Source organism: Cottoperca gobio, chromosome 2 (assembly GCF_900634415.1).
Source record: "Cottoperca gobio chromosome 2, fCotGob3.1, whole genome shotgun sequence".
NCBI classification, from domain to species: Eukaryota; Metazoa; Chordata; class Actinopteri; order Perciformes; family Bovichtidae; genus Cottoperca; species Cottoperca gobio.
Genome location: NC_041356.1, coordinates 3,610,937 through 3,637,841, shown reverse-complemented (window position 1 = coordinate 3,637,841; position 26,905 = coordinate 3,610,937). Strand labels below are relative to the sequence as shown.

Here is a 26,905-nt window from a genome sequence, read left to right as displayed (position 1 = left end):
TATGCTTCCCAAAATAGGTTTTTATTTTGGAAATCTAGATTTTGTTGGAACATCTTTGGTTATATTAAAAAAAAAAGTGTCACTTGTCACATTTTGCAAAATTGATGTAACCCATGAATGATCATACTGTAGGTCACAAACTCTCGAAGGATCGAACAAAGAAAAGGCCGGGAAGGAAATGGAGAAAGCCTTTACAAAAAATATGTCCTTTATTCTTTTGGCTTTGAAATTATATTACCATATGAGCGGACAGTAGTCACTTCCTGCATGCAGTTCACTAAAACACTACAAGCGCAATGAGATGGCTACTGATTGCTTCATGGTTTCTATCTACAGATATGGGGAGAACACATGTGTTTCATCATGTGTTACAGTGCAGAAAGGAAACCATAATGACTTCTAGAAAAGAATTGTAAACCAAAAAATCCGAAGACGGGAAAAATGCACTCATATCTACAGTAAAAATGTTATTTATAATCGGTGGGACAACCTGCAGACCCCAGTTGCACACAAACGCACACTCGCTCACATAAAGACGTTACAGTCTCCCTTTCTTACAAATATACACATAAGACATACATCTCACACACACACTTACATGTAAGACCGTATATATATTTACATATATGTGGGGATAAAAAGTGCTCTTACATCAAATGTAAGTGTGATGCATACTGTGGGCCCAAATAGCTATACTATTTACAAACCAAAGCACAACATTAAAACCACTCGCTTCTCAATTTAAACAACATGAATGCCATACAAACATTTGTGATATTAGAACTTTTAAAAGTGATATAATGTCATGTTCTAGCTTGACAGCAGTTAAGTGAGATTCTTTTTTTAGTATATGTCATTACTTCAGGAGTTTTTCTTTACAGGAGCTCTGGTAGGATAAAGGGGCAAACAACAAATACGACAGCGGATGAACGAGTAGATATGAGTTCCCTTTAAAGGAAAGCTTTTGACATTTTGGGAAGTCTGCTTTGTTGCCAAGAAGTAGATTGATCTTCTCATCTAAGTCGCTGCAAAATCCCAAAATGTCAAACAATTTCTTTAAATGTGTCCCATTCCTTGCATACATTCAGCTTCTCTGTATTCAGAGTGTTTTCTACAGGAGATGTCAGCCCAGATAGAAGCACAATACAGATTTCAACAATCACTGATGGCACACCTGTGAACACAACGCATTTGTCCGTTGCAATTGAGTGGCGCACTTTTTGTCCCCGCTTGTGTGAACCAACAGCACCTGCGCTGTAGTTCACATGGGTGTTGTAGTTTCCAGCATTGACTTTTGTCTGCCATTGGTAAGTTTACAAACAGTGAAAGCAGTGGACACATTCTCTCAATAATAATAATAATAATAATAATAATAATAAATAAAAAGTAGAAAACATTCTTTCTCGTAAAAAAAAAGAAGAAAGAAAAGAAAATGCAGAGTACTTGTTAAGTGATACAGCGATTGTTCAATTCAAGACACTGGATTCATAGTAGTAGCAGCGGCACTAGCTACAGACAACTTAACAGTACACTCAAGTGTGTCAGATAGTAACAACAACCAATAGGAAACTCACAAGTGGTATGCAGAGAGTCTCTCAATGTCTGCTGGATCCTTTGACCCCATGTATTCACATATGACATAATCACACTCCCATGTTAGGCCTGCCTGGCATCCTCATGTCTTAACACACAAGCGTACATCTATCTCCCCCCTTTAGAAGCTGTAAACAAATTGCCCTCATGTCTGTGATGCATTGTTATGTTTTTGTTCCTATTTAAAAAGTCTATTTCTTCCCGTCTTTCCCTTTGTTTTCTTTCTCGTATTTGTCCTTGTCTGATTTCGTCACGCTGTTGTAGGACGGCGGGGAGGCTGTGGAGGGCGTCATGTCCGTTTTGTCCGAGGTGGAGTTCTCACTGAACTTGCAGATGACCATCACGTCCTTGTCGGGGTCCCGGATGCCCTCCTTCAGCTGCTCCTTGTAGAGGGCGGAGGCCTTCTTCATGATGAGGCAGATCATGTAGCGGCGGAAAGCCCTCTGGATGATTACGGCCGCTATGTCCTCCTGTTTGCGGCGAAGGGTGGTGGTGATGGGCTCGTAAGACACCTTAGAAGGGTTCGAGGCCATGAAGCGCTCCTCCATCTGCCCGCGTAACACGTCCATCTCACCGCTTTCGCCCAACACTCGCTTGGTGAAGGCGAACAGGATGTCGAGGCAGTGGATGCGCTCGCCGCTCACCATCGGCAGGTCCATGGAGATGAGCTGGATCATATTAGGCTTGGGCATGCGCAGCGGAGGATCCAGAGCGTCAGCAAAGTCAGAGAGCTTGCTGTACTCCATGAACTGAGTGGCGCCGGGATCGAAGCGCTCCCACACCTCGTAGAACATCTCAAAGTCGTCCTCGCTCAGCAGCTCGCCGCTCTCCTCTGTGGCCACACTGAAGTTCTCCAGGATGACGGCGATGTACATGTTGACCACGATGAGGAAGCAGATGATGATGTAGCTGACGAAGAAGAAGATGCCCACAGATGGGTTGCCACAGTTGCCTTTGTAGTTGTTGCCCGGGTGCTCCATCTTGCTGTCGCAGTCGGGCTCCCTCTTGTTCAGAATGGGCGCGAGCAGGCTGTCCCACCCGGCCGACGTGGTGATCTGAAACAAACAGATCATGCTGTTCCCGAACGTCTCGAAATTGAACATGTCATCGATACCCGCCTCCTGCTTGACGTAGGCGAAGTTGGACATGCCAAAGATGGCGTAGATGAACATGACGAGGAAGAGGAGGAGGCCGATGTTGAACAAGGCAGGGAGTGACATCATCAAGGCAAAGAGAAGCGTCCGGATGCCTTTGGCACCTTTGATAAGGCGGAGGATGCGGCCTATCCTGGCCAGACGGATCACTCGGAAGAGAGTCGGCGACACAAAGTAGGTCTCGAAAATTTCAGATAGAAACATACCTGCAGAAGCAAAAACAACATTCAGCAGACTGACTGTGGAAGTACCTCACACAACCCCACTTCAAAACATCCAAACTATCCATTTAAACATCTCCCTCCTTACCTACAATGGACAGGATCACCACCACAAAGTCAAAGATATTCCAACCAATAGTGAAGTAATAGTGCCGCAGAGAGATCATCTTAAGCGCACACTCCCCGGTGAAGAGCATGATGAAGACCAAGTTGATCCAGGAGAGGAGATAGTCCATGTCTGGCGTCTGGTCGTCCGTTTCCACCATCATGGTCACCATGTTGAGGCAGATGAGGATCATGATCACGATGTCGAAGGCCTGCTTTGTGATGAAGTCGAACACGCAGCCTTGAAATGCGTTCTAAGGGCAGAGGAGGACAGGAGTCATGTTACAGCTCCTGTAGTCCATCAGTGAGAGCAGACAGTGTGAACATTTAGAGTCTTACTGTGGGCCGAGGTATCGGTTTCTGGGGTTTCTTGGACCCCAGCTTCTTCATAGCATTGTAGTACTTCTTCTGCTCCTCTGTCATGAAGATGTCCTGACCTCCAAAGTAAAAGGGAGCACATTGACACCTGGTTATAACCACAGAAGAATCACTTTTACATTGTAGAGAGCAGCGTGAACAACCCAGCAATCAGTTGTCTTACGAATATCTTGGTTTTGTTTTTAATTATGAGCTTCGGGACAAATGAAAGTCACCAGGAAATTGTCACCTTTAGATCAGCAACATTTTATTTTATTTTTTTTAAAGCAAAATTCCGCTTGTAGCTTCTCAAATGTGAATATTTGCTTGTGTTCTCAGGCTTAGATATTGTTAAATTGTTTTTCGGTTTTGAACTTTTACTTGGACAAAACAATCAACTTAAATATGTTAATTAGAACTTGTGGAGATTTAAGATTTTCTGACATTTTATAGACCTAATCGTTAGTAGCAGCCATTTACATTTACAAGTAAACTGCACAAACTAAGAGACATTAAATATATAATATTAATATATTAAATAACAACTAAAAATGTTACATTGTCTTTTTATCTTTTACTTAGGATCAAATATACCCGAGTCTAGCCTATAAAATGGACGTGTTCACCTGATTGTACAGTGTTGTATATTTACAGGGACTGTTGCAAAAACCAAGAAGCTCATAAACAGTCAGTTCTTCTGGGAGATGCTGATATGTAAATATAGTGACGAAAACTTATGACACTTCTTGTTTCTGCCAGAGTGAGTGTGACTACGTACAGAGATCACTGTGTCACGGAGTGGGAGGGTGTCAGGGCCGGATTACACCTGAACCTCACGGGCAGATACAGAGTAAAGGCTTTCCTCTAATGCGTTTTGTGATTCTGGTGTTATTGAGGATGACTTAAGGTGTCCTCTATTTAAAACATTTGGTAAAAGTTCCTGTTAGTTGTGAATGTCTGAAGGTTATATGTTAAGTTTGCTTTATTATTGTGTTGGTGAGACGCAGACACAAAACAATGTATTCCTCATAATGGGACACTTCTGTTTTTGGCGTTTGTGGAGCTGTGTGTTAAGATTTGTCAGGTGACCACTTTGGTTGTTGTTGGTTTCCTGTAACACCATGAGGGCCACTCAAACAATCAGTTGCTAAAAGGCAGCAGGTGTGCTTCTCCTGTACTGACTCTCTGCCACAATAACATCAGCATGTTTCAGGGGAAAAGGTGCCACTGCAGAGAACAACAAGCAGCAGAGGAATCACCTCAGGTGATAATCTGCTGACACATTTCAGCATGAAGCCTCCATCAGAGCATGTATGACAGCAGCACGCCCTCCTTTTAAAGGACACATCATGCGATCACCAATCAACAGAAACAATTACACCTGCAGGACGATCCTCCTGCAGGTGTAATTGTTTCTGTTGATTGGTGATCACATCTCCCTTTATTCATCCTTTACTTGGATAGGGAAACTTTCTCATGATTACAAACTCTTGAATGTAATATATATGTATATAATATATACATATATATATATATATATAATATATAAATATATATATATATATGATATATATATATATATATATATATATATATATATATATATATATATATCATATATATATATATGAGATATATATATATATGTATATATATATATGAGATATATATATATATATATATATATATATCTCATATATATATATATATATATGAGATATATATATATATATATATAATATATATAAATATATATATATATATATATATATTTATATATATATATATATATATATATATATATATATATTATAAATATTATATATATATATATATTATAAAACGGACATGTATATCACGGGTAGAATTGTAGTTACTTTTCACAACAAGTCTCTATCCCTCCACGTCTGAGAAAAAGCTACAACCGTTACAGCTGTTAAATTCCGTCCGTTAAGGAACAAGCTTACAAAGCTTTACTATGGAGGAGTGGATTGATCAGTGCCTATCTCCAGAGAAAAAAGCCCCTTAAAGACAACATGCAGAGCTACGTGAAGAGCAGGTAGACCAAATGGAGAAAAAAACAAAACGAACAGAACACCGTGAAGCAAACAAAATGGGCAGTTAAGTGCTTTGAAGACTGGAAGCTGAATATCGCGGATCGGAGAAAGTGGAGCAATATTCTCGCCACGCCAAAAAGCAACAGCCTAGTACAAGTAACTTTGTAAGCCATTCTACTGATGCTGGACAGTTTTTCACTGGGTGCACAATAAACAGCAAAATACAAATGAATGTAAATAAATAGCCAAATAATCGATCAACGTTGTCTGTCTAATATGTTCGCTAGCTGTTAGTGTTGTTGCATAGCAACCACCTCGCACTATGTTTTATGCAGAAGGCAACGGAGGGACTATTTTATTTTGAACATCATTATTTAATAATAAAAACTATTTAAATTGGAGTGTGTATTTTTCTTTCATATTGCCACACTTGGTAACCGTTTTATAAACGCAATAGCTCACTTCAGACCGTGTAACCACGCCCCTTAACTGTGATATAATGACCATATACCACGGCCTGTCGTAAGCTATTGCTTAATTATATATATATTATATATATACATATATATATTATATATATACATATATACAGATATGTATATATATATACATATATATAATTATATATATATATATATACACATATGTATATACATATATATAATTATATATATATATATATAATTATTTATATGTGTATATATATATATATATATTATATATATATATATATATAATATATATATATATATATATATATATATATATATATATATATATATATATATATATATATATATATACACATATATAGATATAAATAAAAAGGTCTAGATATCAGCCACAGTTTCTACACTCTCAATAATCAAAGCGATGAATCCCTCTCAACCCCTCCCTGTGATATTTGAGGCACACATCACAGTCTCCGTGCTGCTCGCTGAGTGTATGATGTGTGTCTGGAGGGAGGACCAGTGTCAACACTGAACAACCATCTGTGTGACGCTGTGGCTTCGGGGGCCGCTCAACCACACCGACTGATACTGATACAGTGTCTCAGCCAGTCAGTCAAGTCAGAAAACACAGAGCAACCCCAGGACAAGTGCACGGGTACCAGCAACGTTAATAACAGCGAGCAGGGTGAACCACCTGGGGTTTCATCCTGACTTCCTCTTTTCCAATGTGTTCCCACAGCTGCTTCAGCAGATTTATCTGATAGAGACCGTTACTAAATGCAACTTATCTTCTTCTTCTGCTGGTTGAAGTTGTCGATGATGACGCCGATGAACAGGTTGAGGGTGAAGAAGGAGCCGAAGATGATGAAGATGACAAAGTAAAGGTACATGTACAAGTTCACTTCATAATCCGGCTGGTCCTCCAACTAGAACAAGCAAGAGAGAACACATTACTCTCATGACTTTTGTGTGTCGGCAACCTTGACTTACACCTTACACATCTCTCTGTGCAGACTTACATTTCGAGAGTCCACAGCTGCGTACATGATGTCCATCCAACCTTTAAATGTTGCCTAAGAGCAGATAAGAGTCAGTGTCAGTGTGGATGGTGGGGATCATCTCAAATGCGATGTTTTTAAATTGAACATCTTAAGGTTTTGCAAGTTGGATAAATAAAGCAAAAATAAAGATCATTGTTGCCTCTGAGCATTTTTAACTATTCTTTAACATTTCATAGACTAAACGATTAACTGAGAAAATAATCAGTAGATTAACAGTTGTTAGTGGCAGTCTAATTCATCTATTCATCTTATTTATATTTTACGCAACATCAGTGTTTCATATTGTTGTTTATGAATAAAGATTTTACGCTGATGATCTGATGTTTTCCTCTCTCTCTGCTGATTGTACTTTTAGAGTAGAACTAGAATTACCACCTCGCGGTTGTACGCCTCCGCCAACAAGTCCCGTTGCACTTTACATCCATGTCAGTCCAAAATGTCATCGCTTTTTTTATCCTATTAGATATTTGTGTGAAAGTATAATAATCGCTATATGAGTTCATGGGTTATGGCGAAAGACCTGTTTTGTGACCTTTGACCTTTCAATTCTAATCAGTTAATCATATTATTTACATTACATTGTGCCAAATGTAACAAAACCTCCATCCAGGACTTCCTGTAATATCGTGTTCACAAGAATGGGACGGATGTGATTTTACCAAAACAGCAAAAACAAATCAGTGGACGTTTGTCCCAAATTGAAAAACAAATGTCTTTAGATGTTCCTTAGGATGGGACGGACATACGGGTAACTTGGAAACATTATGGCTCCGGCCACGGCGTAATGGCATCGGTGATTAAGTTCTGTCAACTGCACGACAAAACTAGAGAGTTACGTCCTAAATACTCCTAAACATATTTGCATACTTTCACATTCTGTCTTATGATTCCGCCAGTGTCCCCGAGACTAAACTCACCACTTGCAGCAGAGCCAGATAGCCGGCCCCCACATTGTCGAAGTTGATTTTGACATTCCTCCAGCGGGCGCTGTCGTTGACAAAGTTCAGGCAGTCGCTCTTGTTGTTGACAACGTCGATGGGGAAGATCTTGTCTGTGGTGGTGTTGACGCAGTAATAGTACTTCCCTGCAAACAGGTTGACACCCATGATGCTGAAGATGAGCCAGAAGATGAGGCAGACCAACAGCACGTTCATGATGGAGGGAATGGCCCCCAGCAGCGCGTTCACCACAACCTGAAGAGGTCCAAGCACACAGACAGACTCAGCACTCTCCTGACGGTCGGACAAGAGGCTGTTTGATTTGAGATAAGTGGCCATTACAATCATCTAAATCACTTAACTGTTCTTAAATAGGACTTGTGGACACCTGGTTTGATTGAGCTGTACAGCTAATGTTACCGTAGTCAGAACAAAAAGCCAAGACTTTCAAAATTCATTGTGTTTCTATATTATTCAAAGCTGTATTTAGTCTGTAATGTCTACACACGTAAAGCTCTTAACACCATACATATCTACAAAGAGAATTTAACAACATGACAATTGGAAAGAAGAAGGTGGACAGGTGAAAAGGTTGACATTTGATAGGTTAAAAAGCAAAACAGAAAAAAACCTTAGAGAGGCAGGATGAAGTCACAACATTTTGTTTGACTGTAAAAAAAAAACACACACACAACAAAGAAAAGAATTACAGGTCAAAGGCACCACACGAGCAACGTCAGAGAACAATGCAGAGAGCAGCTAACAACAATAATCCATTGACACAATGTGAACAAAGTCATGCAGAGAGAACAAAGATAACTCTGCACAAGTTGTAATACGCATGCAGGCTTTACAGTCAGGCCCATAACAAGCTCAAACCATTTAAACATATAGATTATACTGTGACATTTTCCTTCAAGCGGACACTGAGAAAGTCAAATAAAAATAATGTGACTGGGAAAACATTCATATTTGATAAGCTAGCGTGGCCAAGCTTCAACAAGTTAATGTGCTTCAGCTAGCCAACAAACAATCAGAATTTACAAACTGAGTTTAGCGTCGCTGTTATTCCAAGATGTCCTTACCCTCATGCCCTCAAACCGAGACAGGGCCCTCAAGGGCCGCAGGGCTCGCAGTGTCCTCAAAGATTTGATGGCGGTGATCTCAGAATAGCCCATAGCGTTGGCTACGAGGCTCACCAGGGACACCTGAGAGACGATAATGTCGGAGTCAAGCAGGGTTGAGACATGCGGTGCGTTACATACTACCATACTCTTTAGTATGCCAGAAAAACATTTAGTATGTCCCAATACACAGTATGTCAAATACAGTATGCCAAAAATACCAAGATGTCCTATTGCATCCGGTCGCGTTTTGCGAAAATAAAGGGATGGAGTCCGCTAAGGTGATCTTTGGGTGCGCTCTGCATGACAGAACTTTTTGGGACAAAAAAATAGACTACAGTTTGTTGCGTATTAACATTGAATTTGAGCGTGTTTATGAAAAGCAAATCCCCAATTCTCCTCTCTCATACCAAGTAATTCTACTAACGACTTTCAGGTCCACGTTCCCAATATCTTTATCTTTTAAATGAAATGTATTCTTACTGAAGTGAAACAAATGAATAATCCCCATAGGGCACCAGCTATGAGCCTTTCGGCAAGTGATTTTACTGTGAATGTGTTGCACCCTGAATATGACGTGATATTACGCCATGACTTCTCCCCTATTTTAATTTGGTTTAGCATTAAGACTACAAACAGGCGAAAACAGCAAAAGCTCAAAACAACACCAACAGCTCTGAAGTTCACTGATTTACACCTATCTCCTTTCTTTGATCTATACACAAAATAGTGCTAAGCTAATCGCATCTTGGCTCTATCTCCATAATAAGCTTACCCATATGGTTCTCGCAGAAAGAAAGGGTGTATTTCCGAAAATGTCAAACTACTCATTTATTATCTTTGACTTGTTGCCAGATTGGAAGTTTTTATGTTGATATGGACTGATTATACATACGTCTACGATGAGGAAGTCGAGCCAGCACCAGGCGTTGGTGAAATACTTGACAAATCCGTATGCCACCCACTTCAAAAGCATTTCCAGGATGAAGATATACGTGAAGACCTTGTCTGCGTACTCCAGCACTGTTTTGATGGTCCTCCGCTGCTCGATGTAAATGTCCTCAAACGCCTGTACAGAATGGAATCGATAGTAAAGACTGCTGGAAACAATGAGGTGTGAATTAGAGATTACCAGGACTGAGATTTAAACCTCGCTGTGATCAGTCAATGCTAACCCCTTTACCCTGTTAATGCAAGCAATGTTTTATCAAGGGAGGTAAATGCACACACATACAACAAACATCCACTTACCAGTGCTCCACTGCTGAGCAGGATCATGAATATGATGAAGGATTCAAACCAGTTATGCTCAACTATGATAAAGCAGGTTTTCCTGAGTGTCCACCAGCTCTTAAAATGCTCTTCCTCCTCGTTGATCTGGCAGCACTGGAACCTGCTCACACAGCCTGCAGGCATGGGGGCATGTGGGGAGAGGTGCATAAGAAAATGGCCACATAAATGAATATGGGGTCCATGTTGACTAAAAGGTGATTGCGTGATTAAACCAAAACAAACCCTCATCTTTTCTCCACCAGTCAGTTTTCATTACTTGGATTTTCTACAGCCAACAAATCTAGTGCAACATCTAATCCAGAGAAATGGCAAAAGTAATGAGTGTTCACATCTACTGCTACAATTTGGGTGGCATTAAACCATTGAACCATCATAATGTTCGATTTCTATATTTCACTCTCATGAAAGACTGACGAGGTACTTGCAGATTCAGAATTGCACTGGAGGAGCATCAGACTAAATGTCAGGTTACATTACAAACCAAGACAATCCCACACACTGCTTTTCTTTCTGTCCTGATGAGCATTTGTATTAGCTGTCACTCAGCGGTGCTATGCACAGACAGTTAATGCGATTTACTTTGTGTTTTGAAATGTGCTGTGGAAGCATTTCAACACCGCCTTTCTCGCTCCGTCACACTTTCCCACTACCCATCATCCCCCCTGCCTATCACCCTCCCATCCCTCTCACCCTCTGTGAAGCAGGCCTCTGGTTCCAGCGACTCCTCCGGCTCTAGCTCCACTGAATCCACCCCATCTCCAGGGGGGCGAATATCAACTGTGCTCCCCTCCGATGAGCTTGGAGCACGGGGCTCTACATCGAGCTTCTGGAAAAAGACGAGAGTACAAAGTTACAATGCAGAGCCACTGAGGTTCAGTGGTTATAGGAGCCAACCTTCTGAGCTGGTTATCATTGTGATTCTCTATTCACATGTACTCCAGTGCCACAACTATATGCCTGAGTGTGGAGACTAGGCACTATAATAGCTCAGAGTTGGGCTCTTTAAAGTCATTGTATTATTATCATCATCACATGCAGCATCGATCAAATGTACCTACAGGCTTTGATATTAGTTTTATATGATGGCTCAAATCAGATTATGTGGCAACACATGACATGGGGAGGTTGGCATTACGGAAATGCTCTGTGGGTACGTTTGATATGACCTCAGTTTGAGGCAGAGTGCATGCAGTATTCCAGTGCATTATCAATCCAAGCCTGAAATAGTACCAAGCAGAACGTGTGCTGAAGTATTTTCATGTCCACTGAAAAATGACCCCAAATCAATTTGTCTAGAATTTATCCCATTTCCAAAATTGCTTCTATGAATAACAATTTCCCCACCCTCAAAGCTAGAATCAACCCACAAAAGGACTGCTGAACATTTTCCTGAGTGACATGAAAACACGTTATTTCCATTCCTTGAAAGCAGTGTACAAGCTTCTTCTGTTTGTGTTGAAGTAGACGGAAAACCACATTAGCTTACCAGCAAAAACCAGTACTGTGCACTGTTTATAAGACAGCATGTGGTCTGGCGTTTGTTTTGTTCCCATTTATAAAACATGTTGAATTAGTACCCAGAAAACATACAGGACTAAGTGTGGTAGTAAACGATTTTCTTCCTTCTTCTGAGCAATAAGCAACACATGTAAGTGTTGCTGCTGTTGTCAAGTTCATTGTACTCGGCCTTCCTTGATAACTCTGAATTTTTAACCAAGGCAACACTCCTCTGAAACCCTAAAATGCAGTGATTTTCTTATTTTATTAATGTACATTACAACATCATCTGCATATAGTGAGACTTTTTGGTGTTGTGAGACTTCCTGTCTGTTTTTCCTTGGGCAAACATGGTGTTATGTGGCCTCATGTCTGATCTGTCTGGTGTGTTAAGAACAGGAACATGTCATCCTAGACAGTGCAGCAGCTCTGATTGCCGTGGGACCCAGCTAATACGGCATGGGAATGATGGAAACATGCTGCTCACAAGTGCATCGTTTTCTGGACGGGTGTTTCCCTCTTGTTTCTCTTTCTCTCTTTCAGCTAGAGACCCATTTTATCTCCTGGGCATGGATCATATGAGGCTTTTAGTCCTAACATGCTTTTATTTGGCAGATTTTATTGGAAAGTTTTACTGTATTTGTACATGTTGGGCGACGAGATAGTTGCAGTGGAACGAAAGTGGATAACACAGGCATAGAAGCACATAGAACAGGACCGACTAATCCACAATCATTTTGTAAAAGTAGCATCTCTAGTAGGATTCAATGTAATTTGGAATGGAGTTTCTTCAATTTATATATTCGAGCAGTCATCATCACCATAAATAAGTCGGATTCAATATGAACTGCCATGTGTTATCGGTTTGCCTCCTTGCAAAAATCAACGTTGATTAATTTGCGTTTCAAAATGATCGCCTTGGAAAGAATTCTGTAAAGAATCTTTCATCATTACACTATTATTTCAGTATCACAGAAAACAAGTACGTACAAGTATTTCATGTGTGTATGCATGGGCTATGAACCAGACAAATGAATTTTGTCAAAATTCATTCCTCCATTCCATCTCTCTTTCCCCTCTCATTCTCTTCTTCCTCTCTTCTTTCAATCTCAAGCTCGATGCCAATCAAGTCCCAAAACCAAGTCAAAACCAAGCAATGAAATCAAAGCAAAGATCATGTTAGATGAGTTTGTCTATCAATGGAAAAAGGTGGTGTTGCTCATTCCTAATGGTTTGTAACTGCAATACAGCCTGATGCTTGGAGATAAATTATGAAAGGGTGGGGGTGGGGGTTAAAGGGAAGAATATTACAGCATTGAGTGCGCTGCTGTATGGGAAAGGGTGGATGGGTGGGGTGTAAAGCAAAGAGGGTGGGGTGGGGGACGAAGGGCAGACCAGGCAAAGAACGAAAATGGGCAATCCATTGAAGGTATGAGAAAAATATGTTGTTTGTCTGTAAATGGTATAGGCAGTCCTCATGGTGCTAGTGCTATGGTACAATAAAGTGGTCTTACAATTCTCCTCTCACTGAAAACCTTGAGAGCGTCTGTGACACAGCTGCAATAACAAATGGGGGGTTAAACAAAGTAAGTCAAACACACCAAAAGCCAGCATACAACCTCAAGTCTGCTTTCACTAGTCAGCCACGATGGGAGAACACGTTAGCCACACAGATTCCACAGATTCAGATTACGCGTTAAGATTCCCTGAAAAGCATATTCCTTAATAGATGCAAAGCAGAGAGTGGGGTGCTGTTTTTACACTCGTCTCAAACAACAAACACTCACCAAATGTTCATTGTGTTACTCGAAATGCATCCATTAATATTTCCTGTCTCTGATTTGACTCTCTGACACAGTTGGTAAGAAATGACCAAATAACTTCTGGTGTTAAATTACTACAATTCACCAACCCCTGGCTGCAGGGTGTTAGGATCAGCCTTGCCTGGTCCATGTATGGAACATGTGGTGCCATGGCTAGAAATAGTCTCCTGGGTTGTCTTGTAACACAGGGACTTGGCACCACACCCACAGTGGCAGGTTGACATCACCAGGGAGCACAGTCCCAATGCTCTGTCAGCCTGGCAACACTTAACAACAAACCTGGCATTTGCTCTGTTGAAATAGGCGATGAATTACAAAGAAAAGCAACACTTCTGTGCCAATGATGTATTTAGTTTTGTTTAAATTGTAGTTCGCTGCTTCATTGACTTTATCTTAACACAAGTCAAATATGTAACACTGTAGACAAATACACTGACACATACATTTGACTCTGAACCTGATACATAGGCCAAACACAAATTTGAGTCATTATTCGTTATCACTTTTTTTTCTGCTGCCAAATGCCAAATTCAGAACTGAGTAAAAACTCCAGAAGATTCCCACAGTAGCACAGAATGAGTCATGTACTAATGAGTCAGCAGGTATGTTATTTTCAAACTGCTTGACTGCTGAAAATTATTTGAAAAGGCCTCTATATAAATCTTGCCATTTATGCATAGACTGGCTTGCATTGAGTGTTAACTATTACACTTATAAAAAGGAGCTAATCAAATACAAAAGCTGTGTGACTCAAGAGATCTCCTATAAACTGACAGAACGTCTAAGTCTTTGATCTTACCTCTTTGCTGCCCTCCACATCCGACGAGTCGCTGCTGAAATCTTCGGTATTTGGATTCTCAAAGTCCGACTCGCCCACAGCGATGGGCACTGTGACTGTCAGGCTGGGGTTATGAATAAATGACATGTAGTCGCATTCCTCCATTGGGTACTTCTCTATAGTGTCCTCAACAACCACGACCCCAACCCCAACTCCAACTACCAGCCCCCCTCCTGGCCGCCCATTGCCCTCTGTCATGTATACCACACTGGGGTCTTTTGTGATCTCCACTGAAGTGTGGTTGGAGATGCAGTTGTCCTTGCCATTGCTGTGCAGTTCATCCAGGTGTTTGCTCTCCTCAGCCAGGCTGGAGCTCTTACCGCCCCCAACAAAGCAGAGTTTCCGGAAGAACTGCCGCACTGTGGATTTGACAAATGCGATGCCCCGCTGAATCCGGCCCACAGCGACCTGCAGGTTGTTCATCTCACTGTCTTCGTCAGTTGCTGCCAGGTTGTCGGCACTGAACGAGCTCAGGAGGAGAGCCAGAAACAGGTTTAAAACCTGGGAAGAAGTGGACATTAGGCAGGGAAAGTGAATTCCACATATTACTTGTAAACAGAGAAAAGCGCTACAGAAATTAAACGTATTACTTGACTTTATAACCAATTTAAAAAATATATATTTAAAAACTTTAAATGTAAAGCAAACAGTGTCCTTAATCCTATCTTTGTTATCCAGATTTTAGAAGGGAAATAAAGAAGAAAAAAACCCATACCACCAGGTTTCCAATGACCATGACCATCATGAACACAATCAGGCACATGGTCTGTCCAGCCACCTCCATGCAATCCCACATGGTCTCGATCCACTCTCCACACAGCACCCGGAACACGATGAGGAAAGAGTGGAAGAAGTCATGCATGTGCCAGCGGGGCAGCTCGCAGTTATCAGAAATCTTACACACGCACTCCTTGTAGCTCTTGCCAAACAGCTGCATGCCCACCACGGCAAAGATGAAGACAATGATGGCCAGCACCAGAGTCAAGTTGCCCAGAGCACCCACTGAGTTCCCAATGATCTTGATCAGCATGTTCAAAGTGGGCCATGACTTGGCCAGTTTGAAGACCCTCAGCTGTTTTAAAAGAATATTTAAAAGCACTGTGTGATTGTGTTGATATTTTCTAGATGATTAACATTCAATAGATAGCAGATTATACTGTAGTAATGTTTATCAGCTTGTCAAATACTTAAGAGACTACATGAGTATATTTTCAATCTCGATGTGTAAACGATCACTAGCCAGGATTCCATCCAAATGTATTGCACATTTTAAACAAACTTCGAGAATAACGGCAAAAGAATATATCACTCCACCGGCGCTCTTACCAATCTAAAGGACCTGAGCACAGACAGGCCTTCTACCTTGGCCAAACCAAGCTCCATCAGACTCAGACTCACGATGATGCCATCAAAGATATTCCAACCCTCCTGGAAGTAGTAGTAGGGATCCAGGGCGATGATCTTAAGGCACATCTCTGCTGTGAAGATGCCTGTAAACACCTGATGACAAAGAGGGCAATGTTCTTGTGTTACTCCTGAGTCTGCATCATAGAGAGATATTTTACATTTATGCTTTTGTCCACTCAAGAGTTTTCAAACATATTACACAATACTTGCCAGGTTTCCAACTGAGAGTACGTTGTCGAATTCTTTAGTCATGGGGTAATGCTCCATGGCCATGAAAAGGGTGTTGAGGACGATGCAAATTGTTATGGCCAGATCCACAAACGGGTCCATGACCACCGTGGTGACGACGTCCTTGATTTTCAGCCATACGGGGGAACAATCCCAGATCAGAGAGGTGTTGGCGAATCTATACCAGCAGGGAGGGCACTTCTGTCTCGACTCCTCAAGCTCTGGAAAACGACAATTTATTAATTTCAATGAAATGCAGTTAAATGAGCTCAACAAGAAAATAAGACAAGAAAGACAAAGGCCACAAATAAATGGCCTGAGCCTGACCTTCCATGGTGTTGGTGAGGATACTGGCCACACTCATGGCTCTCTGCCTGGCCACTGGTTCATCTAAATAATCCATGGATGGACGGCGGAAACCTGACCGCCGTTTCTTTCGCTCAGTATCTGTAGTAGTGCCCTGGAAGTAAAGCACATCGAAAACACATTCATGACAATATATTTGGGCACCATTTAGCAAATGTGAATCTTATCATTTTATATTCAAGGCCCTACGCACCCATACTTCACCTACACAGGTGTTTTCACTTATTTGTCTAAATACACCTGTGAAGATGTTAAGGACTGTTAAAGGATGAGCCTGGTGACAATTCAAAGTAAATCCCATGAAAAGACTCATACCAACGATGAGTACATCCCACTCACAAATATTGTGTGTATTCAAAGATGAATCTTAAAGCTCTGTGCTATAAAGCTCCATTTTTCATCAATAGTCTCAGCCTCCTGAGGAGAATGTCATCAGTTTTGCAGGTGTTTGATATTTAAAGATTTAAGTATCACCAAAGTCATTACAATTCATACCGTGGAGAGCAACATAAGAACCATGTGATGGGACTAAAAAGGAACTATGTGGTATAAACTCAAAGCAGGTCAATGGGAAAATAAAGTGTGAAACAAACAGTCACCTCAGGCAGCAGGAGACCTACAGGGGAGGTTGTTACAGAAGTTCCACCAACCAGAGACACCACACCATTGCAGTCTACGGCACAGTGCATCTTGCCGTTGGCGGGCAGCATGACCCGCGGCGCCCCAAGGCTGGTCTGGCTCACAGCGCTGCAGCGGCGCTCGAGACGGCGCGGCAAGAACAGCGAGCCTCGACGGCTGTCGCTCTCCTCGAAGGTGCTGTGTTCGTCGTCGGCGAAGTCATTCTCAGAGCCCATGTCACGTGCCCGGCTGGCACGGCTGTTCCTCCGAGGTGAGAAGAGGGATCCACGGATACTGAGCAGAGACTGATAGAGAGAGAGACAAAGGAAACAAATGGGGTTAGAGGGTGCAGAGCCCTGGACAAGAGAAGGACAGGTATGTCGTTAGATCAGGCAGGAAGGAGTGAGACAGAAACAAAGTGAAGAATGTCGTTGGACAACAGGAACAAGAATGATGACTTTAAAAAAGCTTTTTTAAAGAAAAGGTTTGACATTTCTGGAATTATTTGCTTCCTTGCTGAGAGTTAGATGAGAAGATGAATACCACTCTTATGTTTGTCCTTATGAAGCAAAGGGAAACAGCTCATTGATTAACACATTATATCTTGTTGGTTGGCGTTGCACAAAAACAAAAGCATAAAACGTCAAATTTGAGCCAGGCTGATTCCCCATGCTTCCAGTTGTATGCTAAGCTAAGCTAGCTCCAGCTCCATAGTGAACAGACATATATGAGAGTGGTGAACATCTGAATGAATACATACGGCAATGTTTAGTTTTACCTGGTTTTACTTATTTGCTTGAAGTCTATCACTGACATGATGGGACATGTCTGAAATGTTGTGTATCAAGTATCAGGTAACACTCACTTACAAATCGGATGTGTGAGGGAAGTGTTTACCTCGTTGGGCGAGGAGCATCTCTTCTCGTATGAAAGTCTGTTGGCATCAATGGAGAAACGGAAGCTGGTCCTCTTGATGCTGTCCTCAGACTCAGACTTGTGGAACTTGTCGCGGACCCCTCTCTCCTCCTCCTCCCTCTGCTTCCTCTTCTTCCGCCTGTTGCGTCGCTCCTTGGCACTTTTCGAGCTGAGCTTAGACGTCCCCGAGGAGGACTCAGAGGCCGGGCCCCCCCTCTCGCTGTACTCTCCGCTCTCCATGGCTGCTGCCGCGGCAACCTGCCAACCAATCAGAGCACAAACACAGTTGTCATGGCGACCCAGTGACAGTCTCAGAGGCTCTCAAGGACTGGAGCCGAGGAGAGAGCCTGGAAGCCGAGAGCAGAAGCAGCAGCATAAAGAGCCAGTTAACTTCAGACACCTTCTAAAAATGGACGCCTGAATGTTTTTAATGCAAACCAAAACAATTCTGAATTCCTGCTTTTATAATACTCATCGAGGAAGAGAACACATGTGTGGATGCTAGGTCAGCCCTTTTGTTTTTATAAATAGGGACATTCTGATCTACGAAAGCCAAGCACCATTGATCAAACCAAAAATACAACATCAGAGGCGCAGAATTTCGTGCATCTTTCCTTAAGAAATATGATTTACTACATGCCTGAACAGAAGCTTAGTGGGATATCAGTGGATAAAATCTGGTGCTGCTTTAGAAGGCAAAGATTGTGCATACAGCTACAGGCTTTCCAACTACTCTCTGTACATCCAATGGTTAGGCAATCAAAGAATACAGTATGTCACTCGATTTTTAAACTAGCTCTTATTCGTCTTTTATCTTTGTTCTAATGGAAATAAATTCCTCCAAAACATACAGCACTATAGCACGAGGATCTAAGATCAGTCATGGCAACTACAGCACACCCAACAACAACAACAACAACAACAACCTGAATGTGCTCAAGCGCGATAAGACAGTGTTGAGCGTGGCAGAATGAGCAGAGGCGGAAAAGGAAAAGGAAAACAGACAATGTATCTGACCTTCCACTAATGAGCTGGAAAGGATGTCATGTGGTATCGTACAATATGAAAAGCAGAAAGTAACAGGGAAATGTAGCTTTGGAATTATTTTTACATTGTTATACAAACGGTATATCTGTGGATATTGTGGATCTTTTAAATTAGCTGGAATTGTCAATGTTTTGGTCAGTTTTTCATTCATACTTTAGTTGTACCTTTCAATCATCTACTGTGTACCAGAAGCTATTTCAACTGTTAACCTATAGCTAATTATTTCAATTGTGTATCCATGCATTCAGCCGTGTGGGTAGCAGGAACTTCAAAAACAACTGGTTGTTGCCATTCCCATTATCCAGCATTCACTTGCACTCAATGTCCAGCTGCTAATTACTCTTCCTGTAGGTCGAGCAAGGACCCCTGACCCCTGAGGGAGCAGCAGAGGGGTGTCACTCATCCAGGACAGTGAATCCCTCGCTCGCCCAGGGAAACGCTACTTTTGGCAGCTGGCGCACGACTTTAAGCCCGAGTCTCCCCAGCTACATACAGAGAGATTCTCCCAGCCACTCGTCTATGTTATAAAATACTCAGTTCCTAAAACGTCCCTGTCACTTTAGCAGTTTCAAATCCACACTTTCTGAATGGACTTCTGAATAGAGTGACGCAGGATGACGTACTTTTGTAGGCAGACCAGGAAGTGAACACACCTCAACAAAAAGCCAACAGGATTTTCCATTGGATTTTGGAATATTGCAGAAAATAAGCTCTGTGGCAAACAATACTTCATGATGTTCACACGTTTTGCTCGGCAGGATAATCTCCACACCACTTTGCAATTTAGGACTCATTCCTGCACCACACTATTGAGCAACAAATCCGTTTCAAATGAAATGTTTGAAATAATCGTATTCATATAATTGACACATATTGCGAACTTGAATGTGAACAGACAAAGATAAATGTCCTGCCTGAGCCTCCTCCTGCTGTCTCTTCAGCTGCTCCAGCATGGCCTGGAACCCCTCCTCCTTCTGCTGAGCCTCCTCGATGGTCGCCTGGTTCTGCTCGTCATAAGCCATGGCCACCACGGCCAAAATCAGGTTGACCAGGTAAAAGGATCCCAGGAAGATCACCAGCACGAAGAAGATCATGTAGGGCTTTCCTGCCGCACGCAAAGTCTGATGGATCCAAGACACAGAGACAGATGTTATTCAAATATCCACCGATGTATGAGAGTGAAGAGAACGCCACAGCTGTTTGTCCTTTCTTTGAAGCAACACAACATACTGAGCAGAGTTCAGCTGGGGTCATCCCGTTGTTTGTTGACTTTGCAAATGTCAAGCTGCTGCATTGTACTGCAGCAGTACAGAACCAAACACAAAATAGCCTTATATAACAGGCCTCGTGTATAAAAACACAGAACTAACTGGGTATGTTTGCTCACATATTTACTGTTGGAAGGTACGGCTTTCAATATTTTGAGATATGATGAGTTAACCTTTACAGAGAGTGAATAAAGATACTAAAGGGACAAGCAATAGGATACTCCCTAATGGTGAGGAAGGTTGTACCAACCTGCTGGTAGAGGTTTTCCCAGTAGTCCTGGGTCATGAGTCGGAACAGGGAGAGGAACGCCCAGCTGAAGGAGTCGAAGCTGGTGTAGTCGTAGTCTGGGTTACGTCCAGCTTTGATACACGAGAAGCCCTCAGGACAGAGTCTGTCAGGACACACGGGTGTTATGAACAACACGGAGCATGAGTTGTGCCTCCTGTAGTATCTTAAAATGTCATCATCAGTGTAATTACCACACACCTGTATTCACTACCACCAAATGTACCTCTCCACCTGTGTTTTTTTTAAACTTCCTGTTGAATCAGACTTGAATCTTTGGTATAAAGTAGGAGACAAAGACTTAAATAATTGATCAAATGAAATACTGGGATATCCTCATTCCTCCATCAGCAGATATAAAGCTTCCTTGAAGAGGGGTTTAAAGCTCTCTAAGGAACTGATTACTGTCAACAGGTCGGGTTTCATCCTCAGGGTGTCCCCGATTAAGAACAGTAGCTTTATGTTGTTGTTATTGAGCCTTTCTGAGGATGTTAACAGTATTATTAATAGGCTGATATATACACAATGACATATAAACCAAAATGATATATATTATATATATATAGATATTGAATCTTTGCAGATGTTTAGCCTCTTATCCAGTATACTTATCAAAAAGTCTTGGCCTTGAACACGGACTACACACTATCGTGGAGAGATTCTTTGATGAAGATCAAGATCAATAAGCTTCCCTTCGCAACAAAAGCATAAAGGAAGGAGTTTCCACATTTGCCAAAACACACAGATTGAAAAGTACCCATAGTTAACCGGCAGTTTAGATTCTCGTAATGCCTCAGCGCGGTGGCGAGTGTCGACACTAATTGTGTATGCTCAGCTTTGTGGTGCATCTAATTGGCCATATAAATAAAACATGTCAAGCCTTACCCAGCGCCACTGCTGTTCCCACAGAGCAGAGCATCCCTCCGGCCAGGGAGGCGATAGTAATTACCTAGAGGAGAGGGGAGACACAGGGACGGTCAGTCAGAAGCAGCAGATATGAGGGGACACAAAGACAATATGCACCCTGCGGGGGTCTCCTCACTGTTCATGCGTGGGGTAATATTGTACATTTGCTGGAAGGCAGAGAAGGAAGATGGCGATTTGTCTGTTTTAACGCCCAACCACATTAGTCATCCTTTGTGTGTGTGTGCATAAGCGCATGTGACTTTTGAAGCCGTCACGGCCACTCTGTCCTCATCCACCGCTTCACAAAATCACACTCGCATCAGACTTTTTTCAAGCAATAAATCATCCAGACTTTATAACATGTTTGTCATTCTGATCAGCTGCCTGTGACTTCTTCTTCTTGTCATGCAGCTGCTGCACGTCTCCACCATATCCTGCAGGCGGTCGGTGACTCACCCTACTCTAGCGCGCTAGGCGGCTCATGCCACACAGATGGGCTATGGGAGAATGATGCACGTTAGTGAGGGGGGTGAACGTAGAGGGTTTTATTGTTGTGCCGATTATCCGCCACATTTGCTGCGTTCTCCCACCAGCCCTTGTTAGAGAGCGCAGCCCCCTGCTCGCAGCCATTGCTGTCACTCCTTATCACGGCAGCAGGCCAGTGTGCCTGACCTCCCCCACACAACCACCACCCTGACCCATCTCTGCATATGAAGTAGTCAGTATTTGACTCGAGCCTTCTGGGGCGGACGCTAACTTGACCCCGGTTAACCCCGACACGCGCCTGGCAGACACATTCACGCCGCCTCACTCGGCTTACTCTCATCGCTGATGTACTCCGTCCAGTTGAAGGAGTTCTCCGTGGTGTTCTCCACAAACGAAGTGTTGAAATCCAGCAGGGAGTTGTTGAAAAACATTGCGTCATTGGCAGTGATGTTGCTACTGTTGGTGGCGTTGCTGCTGATTATCGCGCGTACGCACTTCTGCCTCAGGTTGCCCATGAAGAGCTGCAGGCCGATGAGGGCGAAGACGCTGAGGCAGAACACGGTGAGGATCATGACGTCCGACAGCTTTTTTACCGACTGGATCAGTGCGCCAACGATGGTCTTCAAGCCTAATCGGGAGAGAGGGCAAGGGGGCGGGAGGGGGACATTGCAGAATGATTAGTGACTGTTACAGCTACGAGCTTGTATGGAGAAGACGCTGCTGAGAAGAGCTCACAGTAGCAAGCAGCCAGGGCGAGTGGAGGTTCCTGTATGAACCTTTTGCTGTCATACAGGAAGCAGGCTAATGAGAGAAAGTTAAGTTTCTCACGCACATTAGTGCTATGTATTGGGCTCTGGGAAAGTGATCACTAATAAATAATGAGGTATAATATCGGTGCTGTTGTATTCTGGTTAGAATGCCAATGAAAACAGTTCAATTGAGCTCTTTGGTAGTGCAGTCCCAGTGCACAAGGTCGACAATGACGTATCAAAGCGCACATGTTGTATTTATCTATATAGGCACAGCACTATGCAGAAGAGGGTGGGGTGAAGTGGACATTACTGGTCTCAAATATAAAAAGCTCCAGTGCAGAACTCTTCATAAAACCACAATTTGCAATCTTTACATTGTGTGTTTTGTACAGATGAAACTTCTTCTTTTTTTTTTTACCAGGACACCACTCTCAATCTTGTTGCACCTCTTCTCCCACCTATGCTCTGCATATAAATATCAAAGTGACACGCAAAATGCATTGCTAGGTCAGGGAAATAGCAACATGTGCTGGCACCGCTTGTACCAGGCTTTGCAGTGCCACATAGAAAGAGCCCAACATGTTTCGAGTGGGTCCAAATTCAGTCATGACAGCGAGAATATGGATCTTCTTTATACAAAGAGCCAATGACAAGTTGTCCTGGATGGTTTACGTATCACCTTTGTGTCAGTTTGTGATGTGTGTGATGTGATGTTGCAGTGTTAGTGTTTAGCATGACATTACCCAACCACCACTCACCATATCACAATTTCTCCAAAAAACACACAACACTGAGCAGGATATGCACAGGAAAACAAGGTAAGGGGGAACCCTAAACACACAAGTGCTTGATACCAGAAAATTGGCTTTTGCAATGTCTCATGCAAAACAACGGAAAAACAAAAACAAATAGTACACAAAATCTACTAGTAAGTCTCCCAAGGCAAGAATAGATTTCAACCAAAAAACAATTCTGCCTTAAAGGATGTCTCTAAAAGCTAAGAATCCTGTCAATCTGTGCAGATTGGAGCCAGATTCCAGCTTTTACTGGCCTTGGGACGAAGGCAGCATGAGGGATGGCGACAGGCGTCATCAGGCTTAGCTACAGTGAGATGAGCTGGTGCTTGGATGTTAGCGAAACGCCAGTTAGCCATTAGCATTTCATTAACCCTTCGGGCCTTGATGGCTCTCTCACCTGGGATGACTGATATAGTTTTCAAGGCTCGCAGAACCCTGAAGGTTCGCAGTGCTGAGACATTGCCCAGGTCCACAAACTCTGTGACATATCTGTAAGGGAAGGGAGGGGAGGAGGAGGGAGGGAGGGAGGGAGGTGGGTAGAGGGGCGTTTCGGAAAAAGGTGGGACACACACACACACACACATGGCGTGACAAGACAAAAGAAGGGTCGTGGGAAGGGGAGGGGAGAGGGAACGGCAAACGGTCACGCACAGAGGACACATGGCAGGAGTGCTGAGGCAGGCGCGGGCAGCCTTACCTGGTATTACTGAGATAGTTTTCAAAGCTCGCAAAACTCTGAACGTGCGCAGAGCTGAAACATTGCCTAGGTTTACAAACTCTGTTATATACCTGCAGGATCAAATGCACAGTTACTACACAGCAATGCACAGGCAGAAACCCATTACACATAAATAAATCATCTCTTAATAGCATTAGGAATCACAGGAAGAATAGAGAGTCATTATATTATGCCACCAAAATACTATGATTTCAAAATAAATCCCAGTATAACCTAATGCTGGAGGCATGAAGGCGTGGGACACATGTAAGATACTCAGGGCTCACAGCCATTATAGAGCTTTCTGGCACATAACTAAGCTGCAGAATATCATGCCCCTCTCATTCTCTCCTTTCAGTGAAACTTCACAGGCTGATGTGCTGATTAGCATTAAAAGCATTTGGCCTCTTAATCGACGCCAGATCATGTTAAAGTGATGCTAACTGTGCTTGTCACAATACTTACGCCATGAGGATAACACTAAAGTCCAGCCAGTTCCACGGGTCCCGCAGGAAGGTGAACTTCCCCACACAGAAGCCTCTGGCCAGGATCTTTATAAGGGACTCGAAGGTGTAAATCCCTGTGAATGTGTACCTGGTTAACAAGTGAGGGAGAGAGGAAGTGAGGTTGAGAGGAGGAGAATACGATGTTGCTTAACACAGACTCACTGTGTGCAGGGCCGTTCTTTTTGGATTACTTGTATCACTGCCTCCAATCTCATTAGTCAACCATGTTCTTGATGTGATTCTTGATTATTACATTATCTCTGAAATTTGCTGCAGTGTGCCCTGACCTACTTTGATGGACACTGGCTCTGTGGTTCAGTTTGCTTCACTAATCTGTCAAATGCTTGCAGAGCTTTCTCTTTTATCAAATTTGTCAATAGTCATTGCTTTAAATCTTTTGATGCCTCGTCTTTCTTTTTGCTCGGTTTCCTGCTCCGGCATGTTTCAACTAGCTACGCTATACGCTGTTATTTATATAGGGTATGTTTGGCTACTCAGAAATGACATCACCGTATGTGTCAGCGGTACTATACATGTTCTAGGACCGTTTTTATGGGAAAGAAAGTCATTTAGAGATGTTTTTCAATAACCTTCAACATGTGTGCGCACAACTCCATTCTAAAATAAAGTTTATGATATTTAAAATAGTTGAATTGAAGTATTTCCTAATGTTTTCACAAGGCAAATGTTGAATACATTGTATAATACAAACAGTAAAAAGTGTTCAAGTAAAAATACAGAAAGTCCTTAAAACTAAACAAAAATGGACGCCTAACACAAGTCTGATGTTCAATGTAAAGAATTGAATGGATATGGAGTGTGAAATGTATGAACTATATAGTGCTATGTATTTTACTCTCTAGGGCTTTTAAATGTACTGTCACTCACCATTATTAATTATGTTATCCAAAGGTTACTTATTTGAACGTCTGCCTCGCAGTTTGGCGTACATTTTGGGGCGGTATGTGCAGTCAGCTCATGTCTCATACTTCTTGATAATCTAGTATACGTCCGGGGACACATACACAACTCATCCTGCATTCTTTATTAGTAGCTATTGTTGTCGCTTCAACCAGGCAGACACGTGTACAGGTCATGCAGATTTCAGTGTGTGGAACATGTGTGTTTGGCTTTGACTGAGTTACGACTTTAAGAAGACGAGTTCAAAGGTGTCAAATGGTAAGTGAATGTATATTTCAATGTAAAACCCCAAAATGTCTTGTTTTACAGAGCGAAATAAGAAGAAGATGCCGACTTACTCTACATTCTTGGCCCATTCCGGGGGATTACTGAGGGTCATGAAAGCACAGTTGGTCAGGATGGTGAACATGATCATCATGCTGAACATCGTAGAGACAAAGTCAAGGAACACAATGGAGCATTAATCACTGTACTTGTGCGTGCCATGTATGACACACTACGAACATTTCCCCTCATCTGCTACAGTAAGAATAAAAAAAGCATGTTTCTGTTCATCCATTATCTAAAATATCTTCCATTACCCAGCAGCAGTAAAGCCTGATGTATGTCTGCATAGAAAGTCTTAACCAATCATGACATTTGCTCTTCTTCATCATTCAAATCCCTCTTATGTCTGATAAACCCTTTAATCCAAATCAAGCTGTGTCCGTAGCAAACTCTGAAAGGATATGAGTGAACTAAAACTCTAATAGCTACCCTCCTTAGAGGGTTGAAGGGGCTTAAGATGTACAAGGCAGGCGTGGCGTTGAAACGGAAGATTGCCTTCCCGCGATTCAATACTATGAAGGTCTGAAAGAGAGACAGGAGGAAGTGTTAAAATCTGTCACAAACAAAGCCTGGTCTTGTCCATGCTCACCTTATCTGTTACATGTGAGATAAGCAGCCGACTGAAAATTACATTTCATGTGCATGTGTTTGAGTATGTGTGTCCTAGTGTCTGTCGCATTATGTGTGGTTAGTCATAAGAGCAGAGAGGGCTAAGCTGCCTGTTACTATAATGGAGCTGAATGAGTCCACCTCTGGCAGGACATGTAGGCGCTGCAGCTCACATTAGCATGCAGCACCTCTGTTAGCCCCGAGCTTTAAAGGCTCTGGTCTTGGCTGAGCACAT

General features: G+C 42.4%; 1 protein-coding gene across 2 annotated transcripts in view; it reads right to left on the bottom strand.

Annotated features, from left to right (window-relative positions):
* The window catches only part of LOC115020686 (sodium channel protein type 2 subunit alpha-like), a 36,015-nt gene continuing 9,110 nt past the window's right edge, over positions 1–26,905 (bottom strand). The window contains exons 3-27 of one of the 2 annotated variants that reach the window (XM_029450630.1): positions 26,465–26,583; positions 26,073–26,162; positions 24,773–24,901; positions 24,287–24,378; positions 22,375–22,668; positions 21,534–21,597; positions 20,613–20,754; positions 20,009–20,215; positions 18,030–18,305; positions 17,114–17,437; positions 16,476–16,608; positions 16,131–16,369; positions 15,840–16,013; positions 15,229–15,585; positions 14,475–15,014; positions 11,046–11,181; positions 10,314–10,468; positions 9,958–10,131; positions 9,024–9,146; positions 7,918–8,193; positions 6,959–7,012; positions 6,728–6,865; positions 3,413–3,517; positions 3,057–3,327; positions 1–2,953 (exon numbers count right to left, since the gene is read on the bottom strand). In XM_029450630.1, the coding sequence (XP_029306490.1) occupies positions 1,785–2,953; positions 3,057–3,327; positions 3,413–3,517; positions 6,728–6,865; positions 6,959–7,012; positions 7,918–8,193; positions 9,024–9,146; positions 9,958–10,131; positions 10,314–10,468; positions 11,046–11,181; positions 14,475–15,014; positions 15,229–15,585; positions 15,840–16,013; positions 16,131–16,369; positions 16,476–16,608; positions 17,114–17,437; positions 18,030–18,305; positions 20,009–20,215; positions 20,613–20,754; positions 21,534–21,597; positions 22,375–22,668; positions 24,287–24,378; positions 24,773–24,901; positions 26,073–26,162; positions 26,465–26,583 (5,781 nt within the window). In that variant the 3' untranslated portion in view covers positions 1–1,784. Of the gene's footprint in view, positions 2,954–3,056; positions 3,328–3,412; positions 3,518–6,727; positions 6,866–6,958; positions 7,013–7,917; positions 8,194–9,023; positions 9,147–9,957; positions 10,132–10,313; positions 10,469–11,045; positions 11,182–14,474; positions 15,015–15,228; positions 15,586–15,839; positions 16,014–16,130; positions 16,370–16,475; positions 16,609–17,113; positions 17,438–18,029; positions 18,306–20,008; positions 20,216–20,612; positions 20,755–21,533; positions 21,598–22,374; positions 22,669–23,986; positions 24,079–24,286; positions 24,379–24,772; positions 24,902–26,072; positions 26,163–26,464; positions 26,584–26,905 lie in introns of both variants that reach the window. The other variant, XM_029450629.1, reaches the window with a different exon arrangement.